This window comes from Lingula anatina, chromosome 3 (assembly GCF_051362555.1).
Source record: "Lingula anatina isolate TDL-2025a chromosome 3, LinAna3.0, whole genome shotgun sequence".
Classification (NCBI taxonomy): domain Eukaryota; kingdom Metazoa; phylum Brachiopoda; class Lingulata; order Lingulida; family Lingulidae; genus Lingula; species Lingula anatina.
Genome location: NC_141769.1, coordinates 2,954,242 through 2,976,875, shown reverse-complemented (window position 1 = coordinate 2,976,875; position 22,634 = coordinate 2,954,242). Strand labels below are relative to the sequence as shown.

At 37.1% G+C, this 22,634-nt stretch overlaps 1 protein-coding gene across 2 annotated transcripts in view; it reads right to left on the bottom strand.

The window, feature by feature from the left end:
* LOC106173688 (cytoplasmic dynein 2 heavy chain 1) overlaps positions 1-22,634 on the bottom strand; it is a 51,669-nt gene that overhangs the window by 10,162 nt on the left and 18,873 nt on the right. Inside the window, exons 20-60 of one of the 2 annotated variants that reach the window (XM_087007726.1) lie at positions 22,452-22,601; positions 21,890-22,092; positions 21,480-21,635; positions 21,179-21,290; positions 20,655-20,825; positions 20,064-20,222; positions 19,505-19,728; positions 19,057-19,189; positions 18,565-18,795; positions 18,004-18,126; positions 17,409-17,686; positions 16,929-17,068; positions 16,597-16,715; positions 16,020-16,202; positions 15,427-15,650; positions 15,028-15,140; positions 14,495-14,709; positions 14,036-14,212; positions 13,644-13,731; positions 13,116-13,323; positions 12,637-12,766; positions 12,116-12,271; positions 11,681-11,779; positions 9,899-10,059; positions 9,301-9,547; positions 8,830-8,981; positions 8,508-8,652; positions 7,905-8,169; positions 7,473-7,622; positions 6,926-7,158; positions 6,333-6,555; positions 5,903-6,045; positions 5,043-5,285; positions 4,568-4,705; positions 3,987-4,261; positions 3,666-3,789; positions 3,376-3,497; positions 2,797-3,010; positions 2,206-2,338; positions 1,660-1,778; positions 1,207-1,227 (exon numbers count right to left, since the gene is read on the bottom strand). In XM_087007726.1, coding sequence (XP_086863852.1) covers positions 1,207-1,227; positions 1,660-1,778; positions 2,206-2,338; positions 2,797-3,010; positions 3,376-3,497; positions 3,666-3,789; positions 3,987-4,261; positions 4,568-4,705; positions 5,043-5,285; positions 5,903-6,045; positions 6,333-6,555; positions 6,926-7,158; positions 7,473-7,622; positions 7,905-8,169; positions 8,508-8,652; positions 8,830-8,981; positions 9,301-9,547; positions 9,899-10,059; positions 11,681-11,779; positions 12,116-12,271; positions 12,637-12,766; positions 13,116-13,323; positions 13,644-13,731; positions 14,036-14,212; positions 14,495-14,709; positions 15,028-15,140; positions 15,427-15,650; positions 16,020-16,202; positions 16,597-16,715; positions 16,929-17,068; positions 17,409-17,686; positions 18,004-18,126; positions 18,565-18,795; positions 19,057-19,189; positions 19,505-19,728; positions 20,064-20,222; positions 20,655-20,825; positions 21,179-21,290; positions 21,480-21,635; positions 21,890-22,092; positions 22,452-22,601 — 6,900 coding nt within the window. The remainder of the gene's footprint in view (positions 1-1,206; positions 1,228-1,659; positions 1,779-2,205; positions 2,339-2,796; positions 3,011-3,375; positions 3,498-3,665; positions 3,790-3,986; positions 4,262-4,567; positions 4,706-5,042; positions 5,286-5,902; positions 6,046-6,332; positions 6,556-6,925; positions 7,159-7,472; positions 7,623-7,904; positions 8,170-8,507; positions 8,653-8,829; positions 8,982-9,300; positions 9,548-9,898; positions 10,060-11,680; positions 11,780-12,115; positions 12,272-12,636; positions 12,767-13,115; positions 13,324-13,643; positions 13,732-14,035; positions 14,213-14,494; positions 14,710-15,027; positions 15,141-15,426; positions 15,651-16,019; positions 16,203-16,596; positions 16,716-16,928; positions 17,069-17,408; positions 17,687-18,003; positions 18,127-18,564; positions 18,796-19,056; positions 19,190-19,504; positions 19,729-20,063; positions 20,223-20,654; positions 20,826-21,178; positions 21,291-21,479; positions 21,636-21,889; positions 22,093-22,451; positions 22,602-22,634) is intronic. The other variant, XM_087007727.1, reaches the window with a different exon arrangement.

Below are 22,634 nucleotides of genomic sequence, written 5' to 3'. Positions count from 1 at the left end.
TAAGAGTTAATCTGTGTGTCACTGACTAGAAGATGCTGCATAAACATCATACAAAAACTGCCCTTTATGAGTGTGATTAAATTTTGTGATGAATCATTTTTAAAAAACCTTCTAGTGTAAAAATGCTCATGAAAAAACTTTATCATCTTTTCATAGTAGAATATAAGTGGTGGGTGAAACTGTGAAAAGAGAAATTGCAATGTGTACAAACTTAAGTTGAAAAAAAGCTTTCAGAAATTCATAGAAAAATTTGTGTTCTAGATAGTACCGAATGGCTATAAAATTATACCTTTAAAATTATACAGTGTGTGTTTTCCAACAAAGCCCCATTAATTGTTGCAGACCACAGCTATACTGAAAATGTGCTTTCTAGGTACCCTTAAGTGCTGTATTATTATGACAAGGTGGTGTGAGTGTGACTAAGCAGGATACAGGATGAGTTTTTGTCTTTCTTTTCTTTCCTTTTTCTGCCACTAACTCAGTTAGCAAAGAGAGAAAGGCCTAAAGGCCTAAAAATATTGGCCAAAGTTAGTGAAAGCCTTTTTAAGCAGCTACCATACATGCAGAAGGCAATATACTGGCAATGGTTAGTTGGTGATAGGGGGTGTAATGTTCAATATGCAACCTGCCATGTGCCTGTTGTTCTCAAGTACAGTTTTACAGAATTGTGATTCTCAGTGCTCATGTAATACAAGTTCATTTTCATCAGACCAAACATTTGCAACCTTCCCACACAATACATACAGCCAGAGGATGAGAAGACTTGGGGATAAAACCATCACTACAGGGGACATTTGATTAATTTGGAAATTGAACTGGTTATCATTTAGACAGTTACATTAAATTGATATCTTTTAAGTGATAAAGGAACACACTTGTACACAAATCCTTATTTTATGAATTTTCAAACATCTTCACATTTATCTGGTATGTGATACTGTGTTGATACAGGAACATAAATACAGCAGACTTGACGCTAAAAAAACACCACAAAACTCAATCCACAAATCACCAATACAATATACAAGGAGTGCAAAGAAATCACATATACTGTATCACTGAAAAAAAGAACAGAATAGGAACTGATATATACCAGTATCTTCAACCAAACCACATCATAAAAATAAGAATTACAAAAGAAACAGATTCACACACTCAGACTGCACTAGACCTCTTCCACCAAAAAAAAATTCCTTCAAGTCTTACCCCTGCTGCTATGTTATTAATCTAAAGTCCAAAAAATGAGGCAAAGAAAAACAGAACTACATCAGCTATAAGTCTTTAAAAATTCAGCAGCTAAGAATCTACACTTCTCTTGGCTACTAAGAACAAGGTTGAAAACATATATATAATGTCATTTTGAATTTATACAGAATATAAACAGAATACTAAATAATAAATAAGAGCAGCCTAGTTATCTTATACTAGCATTAAAACAATCATTTACTTTTCTACATGAACCCTGCACATGTGACTGTAGTATTTAAAAGGAGCAACTTTCACTTTCGTGTAGATGATTTAATTGTACGAACTCAACTCTTCTCTTCGTGAATGCTGTACAACCTGTCAACAGAAAGATAGGTAAGAAATATGTCCTACTAATTTAAGTTATATACAGTACTACACAATGTATATGATCAGTGAGGGACAGTTTCTCACCTGAAGAATGACCAGAGCGTTTTCCATGGACAGGTCATCTGATGGGAGTCCCTCACCCTTCCAGATCAGCTGCTCGCTCTCTGTGCTTAAGAAGCGACGCATGTCAAAACCTTTTACTCCTGTAAATAGACAAATACAACTGCTGATAAATCATTTTACAGTTTAATTAAATGCATGCCCAACATTATTATTTACAAGTGCAGTGTGTTTTTCATTTCTTTATGAATAGACTCATTTAACATAAACAAATCAACATTTATTTCTCAGCCATGTCCAGTTTATTTTGTACCATTTTCCAGACATCATTTCCAGTCATCTATTCTGTTGTGTTATTTTTTCAAAAATTTTCCCACAAAAGGAGCCACTTTATATTCATTTCATTGCAGTTCCATGCAGACACAGGCTGGCGAAACTCAAAAATTAATCATACATTACACCAGTGTTTGAGTACAACTTTGATGCAGCATACAGGATTGTCCAATTGTGCTGGGGTAAGGTACTATCTCAGAAAGCTCCATTATAAAGAAAAAAAAATCACCCCCCTACCTGCCATGTCCATCCACTGTTGAAGCATATTCCTGCGTACATCCTCTGGCTCTGCAGACAGGTAACTGATGAAGGCAGATGCCAGTAGGGCACGCATTGGCAGTTCACCCAATTCTGCTGTCAACTCACCAACCTAACAGAAACAAATTTGAAATGATTTAAGTATGAGTATTCATAATTTTCATCAGATATGATACATTGTCTCTTCTGCTGTTATAATATAATATAATATATAATATAATATAAAATTTTATATAATATAAAATTGCAATTGCTCCGTTACAATTTAGGTGAATAAGACTGAAAGTTGATTTTATAATTTTGGCTTTAAATAAATTTAAATTTAAATCAATTTGCCCATGCCACAAATGCATTTCAGTATTTGAAACATCTCACTGGTTTCAGATACTTTGCTAACCCGAATTATCATAAATTTTTATGTGAATCATTGACATATTTCTAAAATGTGTTCCAGCAAATCTGCACTATTATAATATCACAAAACTATTCTTTTCAGCCACCACTTACACTTTATTTCAGTTTTTTCAAACCTTTGTAATAATACGACTAAGCATTTAAGCTCATACAAACCTGATCATTCCACCTCCTATACTCTCCATCTAGTTTTCCCACCAAGTTTTCAGCATCCTCAATCGTTTTCTCTTCTTTCTCCAGCTCTATCTTGAGGTGTTCTGCCTCTCGGGTGAACTTCTCAAACCTGTTTCGCAACCGTTCTACCTCTTGGTCCACTTCACTCAGTGCCTTCTGCAGCTTGGCCAGCTTGGCTTCGGCTTTCTCAAGGTTCCTAAAATACCACGGTTTATTGAGTACATATTCATTAAATACATGAAGCTTTAGTTTGTTCTTCAAAGTGGATAAATTAAGAAGTATTCAGAAGGGTCTTTTCCTTGTAACATCTTTCGACCCATCTGTTATAATCTTAACTACTTCTATGATTGTGTGATGAAGAATCAAGAAGAGATATAAATGTTTTAATTTGTATTTTCTTTCTTGGCATTTGAGATGATAAAAATTACAATAGTAAAAAAGTTCATAGTGATTAACCAAGATCACGTCATTTCAATACAGCTGTCATTTTAAACAATTAGCTCAAAAAATTCAATGCCATCTTATTCACATATCTACTTGAAACAAAACTTCTTTTTTTACTTCTGAAGGTGTCTTTGTTCTGTTTCCAAAGGCTCAATTTTCTCCAGGACATAAGAAAACTTAACATTGGCTCGGACCCAGCTGGCCAGTGGAGCTGCAGCAGCAGACGCTCTCTTGGCATTCTAGAAAACAAAGATTGGCAAAATGTGAAAATGAGCTGATAAATAGCATCAAACCTTTCTCAATATCTTATCATCCTTTACCCTGTCAGAGACACAACAATCTACACGAAAGGTTAAGCCATAAACTTTGGGAACATTCAAATAGAGTAAAACTAAACAAAGGTTCACCTTTGGGTCAAAAGATTCTTTCCTCTTATCCAGTAATTCCTCCACCAGTTTCCTGTAATCTGGTGTGATCTTCCTAGCATCAAACTGCTGTATTTCTTCCTTGACACCTCTCTTGGCAAGGAAACTAAAAATGAAAGTCAGTGCCTATTCATTCCTATATCTGGTATAATAATGACATCAAATATGCGCAACAAGTGTAAATGTTGACAAAAATTATTGCATATTTCCTACAAAAAGAGAGAGAGAGAGAGAGAGAGAGAGAGAGAGAGAGAGAGAGAGAGAGAGAGAGAGAGAATAATTTCAACATGTGCAAGTACCCACCTCTTCATACTATTCCAAGACATATCGTTAATCCCCATCAACTTGAGAACTCCCTCCAAGATATCCCTAATCACATCAGGGGGAGCTCTCAGAGCCCTTATCTCAGACAGCTGCTCTGTCTTGATGCTCCCCACTGCGGCCTTGGCTTCCCTCACCAGGGGCTCTATCTCGGAGAGTTCTATGTCTATGGCTTTCTTCCTCTGCTCCAGCTTAATGTTCTCCTCTGCCACCTGTGCCTTGATTTGTTCCATCTCGGTTTTCTGTTCACTGGCATTCTAAGGCAAATTGAAGGATAATTAGTATAACTTTCAAATTTTCTTTTGGCATATGGTCATTTTAAACACATAAGTTAACTGTAAAATCTTTATATGTGAACATGGTTGAATTCTTTTATTTAATCATTATTCGATGAAGTTGCAATGTATTTGAAATAGCAAGCCTCGAAGTACATAAAAAATTAATGTAATTATAATTTTAAAAATCTCCAAATTATGTTTAAAAATCTAACTAAATGTGAAAAATCTTCAGCACCATTTTTACATATAAAAAGTGTTCAGTGGAGAGTAATAAACTGTACTCACAGACATTCTCTCTGTTATTTCCTTCAGTGCAGCATCAGCTTCTGTTGTTTTCTCTGCCAACAATTTACTCTGTTCGGCTGCTTTGTGCTTTAAGTCATCTACCATGGATTTTGCCTCATTAAGCTTTGAGACACCAGCCTACAAAAGTTCACACAGCTCAGTATAAAAACTAGAACTACTTTGCTTTTTTTTTCAGTTTTAAATGATAAATGCTGTATGCCAGCTAAGTTGGTTACAATAAAATTGCCCAGTGCAGAATCAAAAACCATTTGAATGGGTTTTGCAGCTTGAGAACAGGTGAAAGCAAGATATATGGAAAAATGCTGTGTCCTTCAAGGTGATTACAACCACAACTGAGTGTCATCCCAGTCAGACTATAATACAAGCCACTTTCAAACTATTCCCCAGTAAGTAAAATATTTACAAAATTCCATTTCAAAATTTTTTATTAATTTTTTTATTAATTTCAACATACCTGAACATGATGTTGCCTCTCCGCGATGACATTTTTCTTGTTGTTGTAGACTTGCATGTAGGTATGCAGGAATGACACATAGCGCCTGGGAGTAGCAGTTCCAAACACTTCACATGACTCGTGGATGTGGAGGAAACTTTTCAGTAACTCATCCCCACCGGACAACTTTCTTTTTCTTTCCTTGGGTTCAGACATGGAAGAGCCCTCCATCTTTGGTCCTTGTGTGAGAAGGAGGTGGGGCAGCTGAAAAGATATCATTGGTCATCAGTTATCCACTCTGCACATATTCGAAGCAAAGTGAACTCAAGGAGGTTTTGCCATTCAGAATGAGTTTGCCATTATCACAATAAAAAATAAGGTGTCTGAACCAAAGCAACCAAAGCATGGTGTGGTCACGTAAAAGCTTAACAGTGGCTGGACTGGAAGCCCATGGATTTTGACCAAAACTCCATTTATTTATTTATTTATATATTCATTTATTTATTTATTTATCTATTTTGTTTATTTACTATCATTTGTTTTTGAAATTTGAAAATCTCCAGATTTCTCTACCTCAGAAAGTCTGTACTAGACATGTATAAAATAAACCATGCATCATATTGCATAACAAGGGTGTAAGGCTCTGTTCTCACAACTTTTAGATCGATCTATCACCGCGGGGAGTCTCACTAGATTACTGTCAGATAATCCCCCTTAAGTGTCCGTCCCCGCCTACTACAAGCTTTAAGGGGTAATTAACTTTCGTGTCCGCCCGGCTGACAGCTATTTAGCGTGAACCCCCAGGGAGTTAGGTCGATCCAATGTAGGTCGATCTAATCTATGAGAATGGGGTGTAATACTCTGACCACTGGGTTGTGTACCTTGACCATGGACTCCCTGCTCCAGCCATCCATCCACTGGACACTGCACTGCTTGTAGAAGGCCGGGTTACTCTGGCAGTTCATGCTGAAGTTAGCATTGGTACAGTCCATGATGAGAACCACATGGAGGTTGGCCTGGATACCTGAATACAATAGACATATCCTGCATGTATTACTATTGATTTTACCACTTACTGGTTTTTTGGGTTACCTAAGAAGTACCCCCTTCACTGGACCTCTAATGTTGTGCCCCTTTCATTAACCTCTAATGTTGTGCCCTTTTCACTGAACCTCTAATGTTGTGCCCCTTTCACTGGACCTCTAATGCTATACATACTTAACTGGGCCTCTAATGCTGTTTCCCTGAGGGGTTCCAGAAGGGGCTCCAACAACTATAAATTCAGGAACATGTTAAAAAAACTATACTTACGTGATGCAAAGTACCCATGCAGTGGCCCCCTGTACCCGGCCTCTGATGCCGTGTCTCTGAGGGGTGCCAGGAGGGGATCCAGCTCCTCAGGGGTGTAGAGGCCAGGTACCTCTCCTGCTGAGAGCAGGCTGTTGATGAGCTCCAGGAAGGCAGGGTGCACCAGCTGATTGTCCTCCAGGAGTAACACCACCTGCTCATCATCTATACCTGTCTTCTGCATCACCTGTACAGTACACATGTGGTTTATTATAGATTTGTTATCATAACAATGTATCATTTAAACAATATATCATCTGTTTTCAGCAGTATTCCACTGACTTACAGAGATAATAATGGTGGTTTACTTTTATAATATTTTATTCTATTCTTTTCTATTTTTTACACTAGATATAATAATAAATAGAATTCTGCATTGATATAAAATATGAAAAACATATTATAACTTTAACTTGAAGATTTACAGCATTGTGAAGGAAATCTAAAATAAGCAAGAGGAAAAAGTAGAGATTGAAGTAAATAAATGGAAAAGTCAGCATAACATACATAGAACAGTTATAACTGAACTACACAAAACTATCTACGCAAAACCTCACCGTTTTCAAATCAGTCTTAAACTGCTTCAGCCCGTATCCTCTGGCCACTTTAGGTGAGAACAGCTCCAGTTGATGCATGAATGAGATCAGAGTGACTGCTGACCGCCTGCCCACACCACTCCGGCCCGCCATCAGCAGTGACCCACCTGGCGTGCTTAAAGCTCTGTCCAGTCTTGCCATGTGGTCAAGGACCTCCTTGAAGATGATCACATTCAAATCTCTGTTCTCTCGAGCTGGAGGAAGAGAATGTACATAGTTATACTGATATTCTGAGATTTTGCTGAGTGTTCCTGCTAATGATTGTATGACATTTTACAAAAGTTTAGCATAGATAAATGCACATGTGGTAAATTAGTAATTTCACCAATAAATTTACCATACTTTTGGGAAAGTTAACTTCCTTTACCCACTGCTTAAACTTGATTAAATCATCTAACATTCTCACAGAACATAACTATGAGACACTATGTAACATTTTTGGTTTTCCAAAAGAAATATCTAACCGATAACAATATTAGACTTCATTCTGAAAGGGTTTCATACTCACAGTATTGCAAAAGTCCTTTCTGTATAACACTCTTGAAGTCGTCCCCGCTCAGTTTCCCCAAGGGTTTCCCCGTGGGTGGCAGGGGAGCCCCAGGGGCCACAGCAGGGGCGGAGGCATCATGGTGACCACCCCAAGTCACATAGTAGTTGCCTAGGTGATCAAATGAGATTAACATATTTAGTTATTAGAAATATTCCAAAATTATTCCTAACATCAGTAAATTTTTTTCATATGTAGAAAGCATAATTCAGTCATAATTTATGTTTATAACATACCCTTAACATCATCATGCTTGTTCTAAGAGCTCATGACAGAAATTAGTTTCTAATGTATATCTAATACATCATTTGAAAAAATATAACTATTATTATCAATGTCAATTCATAAAATGATTTCATATAATTATTTACAAGAGAGAGACATGAAGCCTACCTTCAATCCCCTCCATACCGCTGACGCCCCAATCTCCCTGGACAGCCGACATGAGGATATTATCAAACCTACTCAGTCCATCCACACCCACTATCTTGTCTCTGAACAGCCGCCTGGCCTCATTAACCCACACTTCAAGTACTGGGTTCACACTGGTGTCACTGGCAATCATGTCATAGCGTAGCAGACCCAGAACCCAGCGAGTTAGATCACGCGGCGTGAATAAGTAATGGCTGTAGTCATCCACTGAAAATTTGCCTCGTAACTAAGTGAGTAGTGACAAAAGTAAATTGTTATTTTTAATTCAACCTCTTGAAATAATGCCAGATTAACATTTTCTTCTTTTAGCAAAATATCTAGTGTTTCACTTGATCTTAAATCTTTGGCTTCACAAAAAATATTTAGCTTTTGACTTGACCTTGAATCATATAATTTTATAGGCTTCACAAATTTTAGCTTTTCATTTGATCTTGAATTTTTGGTGTCACAATCACTGCACAATTTAATATCTAATAGGACTAAACCGCCAGCACACCCAATCCTTCCTGTACACAATCACACCCAACACAATGTCACAACTAACACAATGACCTCCTAACTTACCTGTTCATAAACTTGTACCATAGAGCCAGCCAGGGCATGGACCTTAGCTGGATTACCCCATACAGGGTGTCTGGACAGCTGTTTGTGGAGTACAGGCTTCAGGTAAGCACTGTAGATAGCCTGTAACTGCTCTCTCTCGGGGTAACTGGAAGATAAAGAGGAAGTGTGTATTACCATGTGTGTGTTTGAGAACTCCCTGGCAGGTTTTAAGTTATCATTCAAAACCTTAATGTTGGGTGTTTTGCAATTCAAATCCAACAGTTATTATCATTGTTAAATTGATTTTATTTGGTTTTTAATGACCATACATTTTCTTACATACCCAATGGCACATATCCTGACCACAGAGGTAAACCTGGTGGACAGTTGATGACGTCCCAGTGTGCTCCCTCCATTCATGCTGGCTACTATCTGTACTCCCTCCAGACCAACCCACTCCAGGTTGCTGTCATAAAACCCATTGTAGGTCAATACCTGTGTGGAAAAACACAGAACAATACTATTTGTAATTCAGCTCCTATATATCAATATTGCAAATAAAAAGAGAATGTTTTCGTAATTCAATTTCTTTATATCTGCATTTTCCATGTGACCTAAAATCAAGTTAGCAGTCTTATTAAGTTACCTAAAATATGAGCATCTATAAGACATAAAAAATATGTTGAAGATGAAAAAATATAATAAACCTGTCTGTTACGATTAAGGTGACTTTCTCTAACCAATTATCTCAAATTAAAATTTCAAAAAAAAAAAAAAAAATCTGAAAATTTCCCAGAATTTTGCCAACTCTCACCTGCTGCAAAAATGCAATGAGCTGACTAGTTCCCCACTTGTCAGGTTTGGGTAAGTTGAGGTCCTTCAAGAAGAGAACCAATCTCTCGCAGTCCTTGGGCCTGTAGACACGGCCAGTGTTGGTACTTATCACCATACAGGATTGGTTCAGCTTCTGTAGCACATGGGTGGGGTTGGTCTGGGCACTGCAGTGGACGGTGGCTATCTGGGTGGACCGCAGCTGTTCAAAGCAGTACTTCAGCAACATCCTGAAAAAGAACAAAAATCATGTTATTTATCCTGTGATAAGTATAGTTTACTTTCACATAAAAAAAAAATTAATTAAAATTTAGTGCTACTTTCAAACCTCTCCTTGTAAATTTCTGATAGAATCTGTATATTCTTGAATTTCTTACACATCACATTTACAGAGACAACCAATATAATTAAGAAAGGCATACTGGAGCACATTCCTGTACTGTTTACCATTTCCAAATTCACCAAAAATACATAACTATGAAGATATTGTCAGAAATGTTGGCACCCCCCCCCCCCCCCCCAAACAAACAAACAAAAATAAATAAACAGATTAACAAACAAATCACAGCCCAGGCACTCACCCTTTCCCACACCCCTCAGGTCCCACTAATATAAATGGCTGCTTGTTCTCAGCACTGAGCCAAGGAGCGAAGTAGTCCAGTCCTCTCTGGATGTCCCCTGTCTTGATGACAGGTAGGTTGGCGGAACTGGTGAAGTTGTCAGCTGTCAGATCATCTCGTAGCTGACATAGCAGAAATAGAAAGGCGATACTTATATACAGCTAACAAAAACAGAGACGGCTTGCAAGCTAAAGCAGAGTAAATTTTTAAAGTTTAATATGACATGGTATGGAAATGTATTTTGCAAATGATTAGTTAAAGTCTTACAGCAACTACAGTATTATTTTATTCCATCGTGTAACATGAGACTCAAATAAAATCGTTTTCCTTAATGTATTTTCTGCCATGTGGACATCAATGTAGAAATGAATTTAAATAGAGTGAAGGTTTAAGTACAATTAAAGAATACACATTTTCATTTTTCATTGCCTCTGTATACCAAAGTTCCACTTACACTTACAAGTTAGAAAATGCCTAATGACAAATGGACAAGTGAAACTGACATCTCACTGCCTGAAGCCATTTTCAAAACTGCCAGAAATTTATCTACAGGAATATTTGTAAAGGCAAATGCATATGTGTTGCAAAAGGAAGGCATGGTTAGCTTTTAAACACAATGCATGGATGTTGCACTGCAGAGGAAGTAACATATGCATCTACACAGGCAAATGCACATGTAATGCAGGAGGAGGTTGTTGCTAGGTCCTTCTTAATATGTTTGGACATTGCAATCCTAAAAAGAGGCAGAATGTGCACAAAACATACAGCTAAAACACTAGGTGGCGCCAGAACACCATCAAACAGTGCTCATAAAACTGCTGAGTCATGCAGGAAATGGGGTCAACACACAACGCCATCTGATGTCATCATACAGGAAGATTTATGTAACAACCAAAACCAAGCACACCAATAGCAGCATGCAGAAACATTTGCCATTCACAATTTTATACATTATGATTAGTACATGCGCACAAAATATTCTAGGGTGGAAGGTCCAAGCTTGATGGAGAATGTACAGTATATATAAATATGGACATGCTATGAAAAACGGGAGTAAAGCTAGCAATGGGAACTGTTCAGAAGCATGCTCTGTTTTGAGTAAAACCAAAGTCAGAAGAAATATAGTAGATTATTTACCTTTGGCTATAAAAAGTGAAGATAAATTTGGATATTTATTACAATTTCAAAGAAAGGTTAACTACAACAATTGCACCAAATTCAGGCTTATAGACATTTGATAGTTGAGTTATAGCATTTTGCTTTATGTTTCTTAGAAGCCTTTAATACTAGTTGATTAGAGAGTAGACCACTAGCGTTGGGAGCAGTTCAAACTACAGACTCTACCAAGTGATGTACATGTTTTACTACACATACTGTTCTACTGAAGCATTCTTTTACTTCCTCACTTGTCACAACTCTACATGTTAAATCATGCTGTTTCTAGCATGCATCAAATTCATATAAACTACACCTAATTACTGTGATTTATAAAAACCTCTTGCAGAAAGTTTTCCATGATTTCCGATTTCAAATCTTATGAAATAGTGCATGCATGACTTGTCTCTGTTTCTATTCATAACTTTTCTTTCGTGCACTTTTATATCCCCTTCAAATTATCAGAATGACACTAAAATATACAATAAAATATCAAATATGGGTGCAGAACACCAAACAGCAAAGGTGTACACATAATTTATAAATTAGCCAATAGTAAATCAGGAATCCTTCAACTCCTCTCCTTACCTCCACGGAGTATGACATGAGGCGTCCACTGCTGGGGTCATAGTAGGTGTCCAGGGGGCGCCGTGGGTCAGGGGGGGTCTCATGGGTCCAGGCAAATACCTGACCAATGACAATCACATTAAGAATTGATTTACAATACCCAGAACCATAGTGAAATCATCAGTTCCAAACCAATGACTAGTAAAATGTTTTTTTTTATAACTATAGAAAACTATAGTTTTCATTTATTTTTTCTAATCTTAAGACACTGGTGGGAATAAGGTTTTAAAGAAATCTAGCATCAATAAAAAAGTATAATTCTTATATTTATTTATCATTTATTTAGTAATTCTTTTACCTTTTTCTTTATCTATTCACGCATTCATCCATATACTTACACAATCTATAACCAAGAAGTACAACTCAATACAATTACAACTGACAAAAACACAGTACCTCCTTAGCAAAAGCCTCTCTTGTGGCCTCGCTGAGGTTGCCGCCCAGTCCTCTGATGAGAGAGACAGCAAAGTGGGTCTTGTCCTGGACGCCATGGAGATGGGACAGGCCATTCATGACCACACCCACAAGGGTAGTCTCCACCACAAAGTCGCCCTGGTAGAGAAATTATTATTATTACAATTTTGATATTATCTTATAACAGTTTGGTCTTAATATGATTCAGACATCCTTAAAAGGCCTAACATAGATGAAAACTTTTAAGAGAATTCTTCTGAAATACTATCATATATTGTTTTGATTTTGTTTACTGATAGTTTGGTCTTGAAAGGTCTTATTAAGTCTTCTAAAAAACTATTTTTCTTCTATAAGCAAAAAAAAAAAATTGGAACAAAATAATTCTTCAAAGACAAAAATAAAAATAATAATAAGTCAATTAATGGCTTAAGAATTTTGCTATAACATTCACCCCCATAAGGCCACAGCTCTAAAAGAGTTTTCCTAAAAATCATAATTAGTACCTGTTTGAGGACCCAGTCCATTCCCTTATAGAAGTAGTCTTCTATCCACGCAGCCAGTGTCTTCTGCTCAGCCTCTGGCAGTGTGTTCATCCAGGAGGTGATGAAGGCCTTGATGTCTGTATCCTCATCACTGAGAATAGGAGGGAATGTTGGGAGCATATTACAGAAGTACAAATAAGAAATTTACATCAACAATTTTGAAGGAAGCAATACTGTACAGCAGTGAAGACACTGATTATTTATATACAGGACAACAATTAAATTTTATAGTCAGAAATCTTAAAATTCTTTAATTTTTTTTTTTTTTTTTTTTTTTGTAAAATTTGCTCATGATTAAATAAATCTCTGTAAAATGTGGAAATAGGGTTAAATATTATTATTCCTAACCAAGATCTAAAACTTATCTCTGTCTGATAACTTTCTAAAATAGTATTTTCCTCAAATTTTCACTGAAAAATATTTTCAGTGCCATTCTCTACCTCAAAAATATCATTCCCATCCTAGAGATGGTGGCAGGTGATGCACAGCTAAGGTCATGGGTCTCGAACAGGAAGTTCACATTTGGCCCGAACTGGATACGCTCACCAGAGGGCATTGTTAGCAGTCGGTTGTCATCAAGGACGGAATTCAAGGACTCAATCCATTCTGGGTCTATGTCTCCATCACAAATAATCCAGGACTGGATTTCTGTGAATCAAATAATATTTTTAAAATGAATGCAATATTGATCTTGTGATGACTACATTCTTTAAACATTACTGATTCAGAATCTTATTTGTAACCTGTAACTATTAATCAATAAATTGTACTATTATTTTTTTTCAGGTACACTTCACTTTAACATGGTGTTTTATGACTATTAGTGTAGATTTTGTCATTACATAGCATTGAAAGGGGCAGATTGAGGCACTTTTTCTTCTAAATCAGATATATCCATGAATAGGCCTGAAAACAGTGCTGACAATCTGCATCTGATTAAGATTATAAGTTGTATAGTTTTGAGTTACCCTGTGGTTCTCGTACAACTTGACGGGCACTGTATGTTAACACCCCATCTGTCCACTCTCTGGTGTCCATGTCTATATGACCCAGCAACTGGAAGGAAAAATAATGCATTAAAATCATGATAAAAGCACCAAAGTTAGAAAAAAAAGTCAGGCTTTTTTTTTTTCAAACAAAGGGAAGATAAATTTTATATTTCTATGCTTAAGCCCAGAAAAATAGTTTCACTACTGCAACTGCTTCTACTACTACTGCTATATCATCCATCTCTTACACATCTGTTATTAAGACTTCCTTAAACAGCATATCATTTAGCAACTATATGAAACTGTGTAATGTAGCATATGCAAAAAACTTATTTCTTCATGTATTTCCCAGCCTGTTATTTTCCAATCACCTGTGTTCTGGGTATAGCCTTGGGGTTCATAGTGTACTGTTTCACCACTTGACCACACTTCAACATGGCCTCCTTGAGCACTCTCCACAGTGTGGACTTCCCAGACCCACTGGGGCCTACCACCACCACGCCCATCCTCTGACGTAACTGCTCGTATAACTCCAGGGCTTTCTTCACCTGTGTGTAAGGAAAAGACATCATAGGTAAAACATCATGGAGAAAGAGAATTAGTGTTGGCTGCACATTATGTATTAACAATTATATGAAGCTATTGATACAAAAGGGCCTTGTTTTTAATAGTAATACCAAGTACAATAGGGAAAGTGTGTATTCCCAACATCACAATTCATGAAGAACTGTAAAAATTACACCTTATTATAACTCATAAATAAAAAAAAATTGTTGTATGTTCAATAAAGGTTCTAATTCTCATTATGTGACTTTCAAATCTCAACTTACCTGACTCTCGTTAACGACAAGGTTCCTCTCCTTACAGACCTCCCTGATGGCCTGTGCCAAGTTCTCATACTCGATGTCCTTAAACTCTGTGCCTGGGAAAACATCCTTCAGCAAGGAATTAAACCTGATACTGTCAGAGAAGGTCAGCTTGGACAGCGTGTTGATCCTCAGTGCCTGCACTACCAGCTTGGCCTCAATGGCATCTGTGATTTTCTCTGAAAAAAAGGGAAATATGAAAATTAATGAAAATTGTTTGTTCTCTGGACTGTAAGGTCCCATTCAGAATAAGAGACTAACTAGTCCGAGGGTCAAATATGGCGACTCTCTACAAACCTTGCTGTCTAATCCGCTAATAGACAACAGATATCCTGTGGGGGAAGTATTCAAGTGGGTGGGCCATATTTGACCCTGGGACTAGTTATTCCCCTACTCTGAATGGCCCCTAAGATGAGACATTGTTTGTGAGATTCCCGCTTGGAAATATGCCAAGACCAACTATAACCAATCTTTGTATAAAACTATGTAGAACTCACCTCCTTCCTGTAGATTTTTCTTTGCTGTCTGTAACAGGTTGCCGCAGCCTTTGAGAATAGTTTTCAGTGCTCTCAACCCCCAGTCATAGTGCTGCTGGGGCGTCAACAGCTCTCTACAATAAACAGGACAAAATGTCAATGTTTTCAGCTTCATAAAAAGTTCTGAAATCTTTGCATTCAAACAATGTTCATAGGTGTGGAATTATTTGCTCTTGCAAAATTTACTCTTTTCCTATGTTTGATGCCCATGATATTATGAAAGCTGTAAAAGACATCATCTTTATAAGCAGAAATAGTGTTAATCTGATGCTAATTTGGGTTATCAAATTTTTTTCAGCAGTAGTAAGACATTTTAAGCATTAGATTAAAACTAGTTATGTTAAGAGATACAAAACTTACTTGGAAAGGTTAAATACAGCCACCAGTTTTCTCCCCAGACTCTTGGCATGCTTGAACCCTTCAGAAAACAGGATCACCTCTGCAATAAGCTCGTTGTCTGGTCTGGCCATAGCGACAGGACGGAATAGCTGCTTCAAGTTGTCTGGCAACTTCTGTCTTCCTCCGTATCCCTTCCCAGCAGGGTTGAGTGTGATGAAGATGCCAGAGTTGAAGTCAATGTCCACCTTGGAATAAGCAAATGAAAATAATATAAACCAAATGTTACTATTCACTCTTGCAGCTCAAGCTGATTCCCCCTATTATTAAGGCAGATAAGGCGTTTGGCACATGAATACCAGGTTTTAGTTAGTGCTAGAATATTAGTAAGGAATGCATTGGCTTGGTCTCTGTGACTATCAAGATGCATTTATAGTTTGTCAAGAAATTTGCCACACTAAGGCTGGCAGATCTGCTTCGTATTTAAACATTCACATAATGTAATATATCCTGTGTGGTTATGTATGTGGACTCAAATTAACATTTGTTTGATGTGATCAATGATCAATACAACACTTCTCTATTCTTAATTAACCAATTGAAAATTTCACACTCACATTTCTCCCCAGCAGTTCTGCTGTAGGTTTCTTTTCCTTGATGGCATCCTGAATGATCTGGATCTGTATAGAGATGGCTGACAGCACAGCCTCCTCCAGTCTGTTGAATTCATCAAAACAGCCCCAGGCTCCACACTTCACCAGTCCTATGAAGATCCTGCCCATAGATTTCACGTCAATGCCCTGGAGTGTGTGGGAAACAAACATACAGATTACCAATCTTATTACCTGATCAATATGTTAAGGAAAAATCATAATTTCATTTGAGTTTGGCATGTTATTAAACAAAAGCTCTCTTTAATCACCAAATATCAATCAACCTAATATATATTGTATTTGTTATTTATTTTTCAATGAATCCCATACTACTCAGGATGAATTTCAATAGCTATATCCCAATAGTGACAGGCAAACTTAATTAACAGTAAATACCTTGTGATACAAGACAAATGCTTTGCTTGAAGTCATGTCCATACTGAACTAAGCAGCAAAAGTAATTCATTTAAATCCCTCCCTACTCTCTTTCTCTCATGGGGGCATTACTAGCATTTGAAGATAAAATAATTATAAAAATCACCTCGTCACAGTTGAAGACGAGCACCTGTCTCCCAAACAGCCCTCCCAGTGCTTTGACAGACTCTGTCTTCCCTGTACCTGCAGGACCATATGGGTTACCACCAAGACCAAGGTGCATACCTGGAATATAAACCAATACCTTTAACTGGCTGCTGGAAAATATATGTTATTATTTAAATGTTCATCAGCCACATAATTTCAACAGAAATGTAATATAGCCTCAAGAAGTCTAAATGTAGCTATTGGCTTGTGAAGTATAAAGTTGAATTTTTTGCTTAACAAAACCTATTGACAAAAGAACTTGCACATTCCTGTTGTTTGTGCAGTATTTACCTTGTGTCAGAGTCAGGTAGCACTTGTCAGTGAGAGGGGTGTGGACAAGCTTGGCTGCATTGCCTTGGTACTCATAGGTGTACTCAAACTCTGCATCCACCATACGCATCACACATATGCCATCTCTACGCGTGTAGTATCTGCAATCAAAGAATGGTGTTTATAAGTGTACTGAGAGTCTGATTTGTTACATATGCTGTGGATAGGACCTTTTTCATCCTCAGGAAAACTAGTAAGTTTGGCTTATGCCTAAGCAGAATGTGTGTGTGTGTGTGTGTGTGTGTGTGTGTGTGTGTGTGTGTGTGTGTGTGTGTGTGTGTGTGTGTGTGTGTGTGTGTGTGTGTGTGTGTGTGTGTGTGTGTGTGTGTGTGTGTGTGTGTGTGTGTGTGTGTGTGTGTGTGTGTGTGTGTCAAATGTCTGGGAATTATGTCTTTGGTATATCTTTTGAAGTACTATACAAGTGTCACTCGGAATTCTCACCTAAGCTGTTTCTGCCACTGCCAGTCTTCCAAATTCCTTGTTTTAGCCTCAACCAGTTGCTGTATCACATCAATGGAGTGGATGGTGTCCAGAATCAGAGCCTTCAGCTTCAGTTCAAGTACATATACACCCACGTCACTCCCTGCTGCACTAAGGTCGACCCCAGTGTAAGATTCCAGTTTGTTCTCCATTTCTATGTTGAACTCCTGCAGACTACTGGTTTTGATGGCCTCCTCACACTGCTCTGTGAAGTTGATCTGTTCTGCTGCACAAAGGATCTGAAATATGAAAGTGAAAAAAGGTAAAATGGTACTCCTTTTTCAACCTCCTTCCACATATTTATAGTTGTGAATACATGGGTCTAGCATGGTGGCTTGCATGCAATTTCAATTATTTTTTTACAGATTTGATGTCATTCCTATGTATCCTTGAAACATATTATTGCATATATAACTGAAAAAAAATTAGAAACTTACCATTTGCAAAAATCCATACATGTTGGGAAAATGCAAGCATCCAACACTTTTTCCCAAATATTTAACACGATACCAGCTACCTTCCTGTAATATTGTTTAAATTTTTCTTTTATTATTACCTGTGAAGGATATTTGTTAGGGTCCAGTCCTCCTTGTCCTCCTGCCTTGCTGTCCTTGAGACACTCTGTCAACAACTGCTTTAATGTATTCTTCATTTCTTCTGCCAAATATCCCAGCCAAACCTGGAATAAGTAAACACAATGTAGAAGAAAGTTATTATTATTATTATTATTATTATTATTATTATTATTATTATTATTATTATTACTATTATTCAAGTAAAGAAAACAAAAATTGTTAAAAGACACAAAGAGCTTAAGTTGTGATATGATTGCAGCTGATATAAAATCTGTTTGATTCACCAATAAATACAGTAAAACAAAACTGCTTTACTTAATGTAAATCACATACATATAACCAAATTTACACAACTTCCCAACCATATCATATCTTTTTTAAAACATCAACCGACTGTATTATAATTAAAAAAGAAAAACACTTTCATTATGTGGAATTGTTAATTCTGATCAAGAAAACAAAGGAGACTAATTACTCTTAGTCAGGTGACTAATGAATTATGACAAATGACTAAAGACAAGTGACTAATGACTCCACAGTACCTCAACCTCTGGGGTAATTTGAACTTTCTTCTTCAGAGGCACCACTTCTCCTTCCAAAGACTTCATAGCCACAATGTGCTTGCAGCCATCATCAAAGTTCACACTGTGAATCCCAGCAAACAGTTTCTTCAGGTGTGTCTGGATCACCTCTGGATTGGTGGCCTGGCCCAGGATTTCCAGGAGATCATCATCACCAATGAAATAGAATCTTGGGAAGATGGAGCGTTTTTCCTGTTGAAGAAAATCAAGTTTAAGAGGTTAGCATTTATTTTAAGTGGTTATTTTGGAACCAATATGAAGTCTTGGGAAAATGGAGCATTTTTTCTGTTGAATAATACTGAATAAAGTTAAAGCATTTAGTTCTTATTTTAAATGGTTATTTTGCAATGAAAATGAAATACTGAGATAATATTCATTACTGCTGTAAACAGTTGTTAAAAAACTACATTTTTATGGTTAGTCTTGACAGCATAGCTTTTCATAGTTCCTTACCTCCAGAAATTCATTGAGCGATTTCTGGCATCTCTGTAGCTGATCCAGCATGGTAACCAACTGGTTCCTCAGTCCAACCTTACCCACCAGGGACAACACACGGTTGTCACGGGCAACATCATACATGATAGCCCTGATAGAATAAAATATACTTCATTTACCACATAGCTTAAGGAGGACATTAATTCTGTTGGAGAAAAATTTATAGCAATGTAGTGCAAGTGCCATTTTGTCAAAAAACAGTACTGCATAAAACTATTTATACATAAACACACTTCTAGTATTAATTTTTTACTGAAAATATCAGACACCTAAACAACAACAACAACAACAACAACAACAACACACACACACACACACACACACACACACACACACACACACACACACACACACACACACACACACACACACACACACACACAGACAGAGGATGGCTGCTACTGACCTGAAATCATCATCCACCCTCTTAAATCTCCCCTGCTCCTTAGGCAGCGCCCCTCGGCCGAAGATGGGCTCCAGGTAGACCCACTTCCTCTGGATCTGGTTCAGGTTATGTAAATACTCGTCCAGGTCTGCCAGCCGTGTCTCCCACACTGTGGCCTTGTCCTCAAAACTCTTGTAGTATGGGGAGTCCTTCAGGGACTGCAGCAGGCACTGGTTGTCTCCAACCTGAGAAGATAATACCATAATATAAGACAGAAGAAGATAGGATAGGATAGGATTTTAGGAAATTAGATTAGAATAGGATAGAATAGGATTAAAGGATATGATATGACAGAAGAGGATATGACAGGACAGGATAGGACAGCATAGGATACTAAGATAGGATTTAGGAAAGGGTAGAGTAGGATAGAGTTAGGTATTAGGTAATAGGATAGAATTATAGGATAGGACAGGAAAGGATATACCAATCCAGATTAAATCTGAATCCATATTTATCAATCCAATTTCTAAATCCATTCTTTGTGCGAACAGCTTAATAAGTTCACTTTTCATATTCTTACCGCGTTGACCAAGTCCTTCCAGTCCTTAATGAGCATGATCTTATTACTGCCACTGTCCTGGTAGTCTGTGAGAGCAAACACTGCCCCTGCCCCCCACAGGTCAAGCTCCCTGATGGCCTCCCTAATGGTCACTTCACCCTGGGCACGCTGGTTTAATTCCTGAAAATAAATAATAATTTGGTGTTTTGTGAACATCTCCGCATTTTGATTGGTATCTTTGCTAAGTAAAACCCATCTCATTGTCTTTTTTTTTTTTTTTGGTAACTGCCACTAAACCAAAGAGAAATAAAGTTTGAAAAAGTTCTAGTAATATAATTGTTCTAAAGAAGTTCTACTACATGAGCTGGAATCATTAGTAAATAATTTTAAAGGTTTAAAACATTGCTAATGCTAATGGTTTCTGAAAAAAGGTGGCTGGTGAAATTGCCCAACAGAATAATTAAGCAAACAGTAATAATATGTAATGGTACACTTGTAGGATAATAATACACTTGTAGGATTTAGGTAGAAAATCCACCTCAGTAAGGGAGAAATGAAAATCCTAGTAAATTTTATTCTCAAAATAATTCAATATATTAAAAATAAACTTACTTTCAAGGCAGTAGCATTGATGATAATGGCATCAGAAGAACTGAGAATATCACCAAACGTCAACTTCTCCAGTGTGGTTCCTTTGGGCATCCCTAGCATGCGGAACAGTTCCAGCCAGTGGTCCTGTGACAGAGGCTCTCCACGCACCCACTTCAGTACTGGTAACACATTCTACAACATATAGTATTTATATATACACTCTCACATAAATATTCTGTTTGTACAATGTTCCTGTGTTAGAGACTCTAAATGAACCTACCTCTATGCTCATAACACATTCTATAAAAACACACAAAAATATTCTAAGACTTACACAAACATGTTTATTGTAGCTATCTGTGATAGAAGCTCTGACTGAAGAGAACTGAGTACTTGTAACACATTCTAGACAATAAATAAATAATGAAATAAGTCGTTAAAATGTTGAAACTGCCTTGAACAATCATAATATACTCTTCAACTTAAATTTCACAATTATACTGCCTTTAATTCATACTTGATCACCTGGCAGGAGGTAGACTTACTTTGTACTTGTCAATATCCTTCTGCAGTCTAACTGTCATTGTGGTGGGGTCCTCTGACTTCAACTTCTCATACCACCCAGCAAGAAACTCCTCAAACATATATGCTTTACTCCTGGAAATTTAGGAATTACAACACTGAAGTTAAAGATTTCCATTTTTCAATAAACTTCCATATATACAAGTCCTTATTTGTCATGTTTTCACATATGACAAGACCAAACACCTTAAAATATTAATATGTTATGATTACCCAAATGGTCTTGACAAAAATCATAAATAAACTATTCCATAATTCACAAACCTAAAAGAAATCCAGTCCTCCTTGCAGAGCTCCTGCAGACCATTGTTAAACTCCTCATACAGCCCCCACATGCTCTCATATTTGTTCACATCCTCTGCTATCTCTGCAGCATACGGGAACTCTGGCATCTCCATGTCAAAGTGCTCACAGTCAGTTCTGCAAGGGAAGAATTAGAAATTTTAATGTGCAAAGTGACATGAATTTTAAAACTTGTTTCCCAAAAGTGGGGGGGGGGGGTATTTTGACTAATTTAAATTACTGTATTGACTTAAGGTATTCTTGAGATTATTTTTTTAGTTTTTACAAATGTTAAACAAAGTTTACCAAAGTCAATTAATAATTGTTTCATATAATCAACATTTTTGCATGAAAAAACAGCTATACACTCAAAAATCTGCACAAAGACTTACTGCAGAGTCTTCATAGTATTTTCCAGTTCTGTGAACTCTGCTTTACGCTCTTTAATGGACTCCACGGCCGCCATACATTTCTGCTGGTCTCCGTCCAGGGCGTCATCCCCTGGTTTCAGCTGGTGCCAACGAGAGCCGAATTTCTCCAGCTCCTGCTCAAATGCCTTGATTCTGGATTCCACATTACTCTTCATCACCTCAACCTGAATTATCAAACAAATTCAAATATCAAATTGTTTGATTTTGTAATGTTTACACCTACATGAATTTGGTGAAAATCTACAGAGTTGATAAGTAACACAATGGTGTATACTTGTGGATTAGTGAAAGAAATTCAATATTCTCTTTTACTGTCATTGTTGTATATTACTTAAGTAGTTCTGGTCGTAATACTCCTTACTAATTTATAAAAATAATTTTTTTTATTATTCAACATAAATGTCTTTTCAAAGGTCTATTAATACCTATTAATAAGAACTAATGCACAAATAAAAATGTAAAATGCTGTGCTTTAATTTCAAGTAAGTCATATTATTGAAATAATGATAATCCTCTTCCTCACCTGTTCCTTGACCATCAGTTGGAAACTCTCCATCATGAGTTCAAACTTGTCCCACCTTGCCTGCAGGTTTCCAAACTGTTCCACTCCTCCTCCTGCCACTGTCCTCAGCAACTTGTTCTTACTCTCACCCTTGGAAAACAGAGGCTGGATCTGGAGGGAAAAACAAGATGGTTTATCATATAT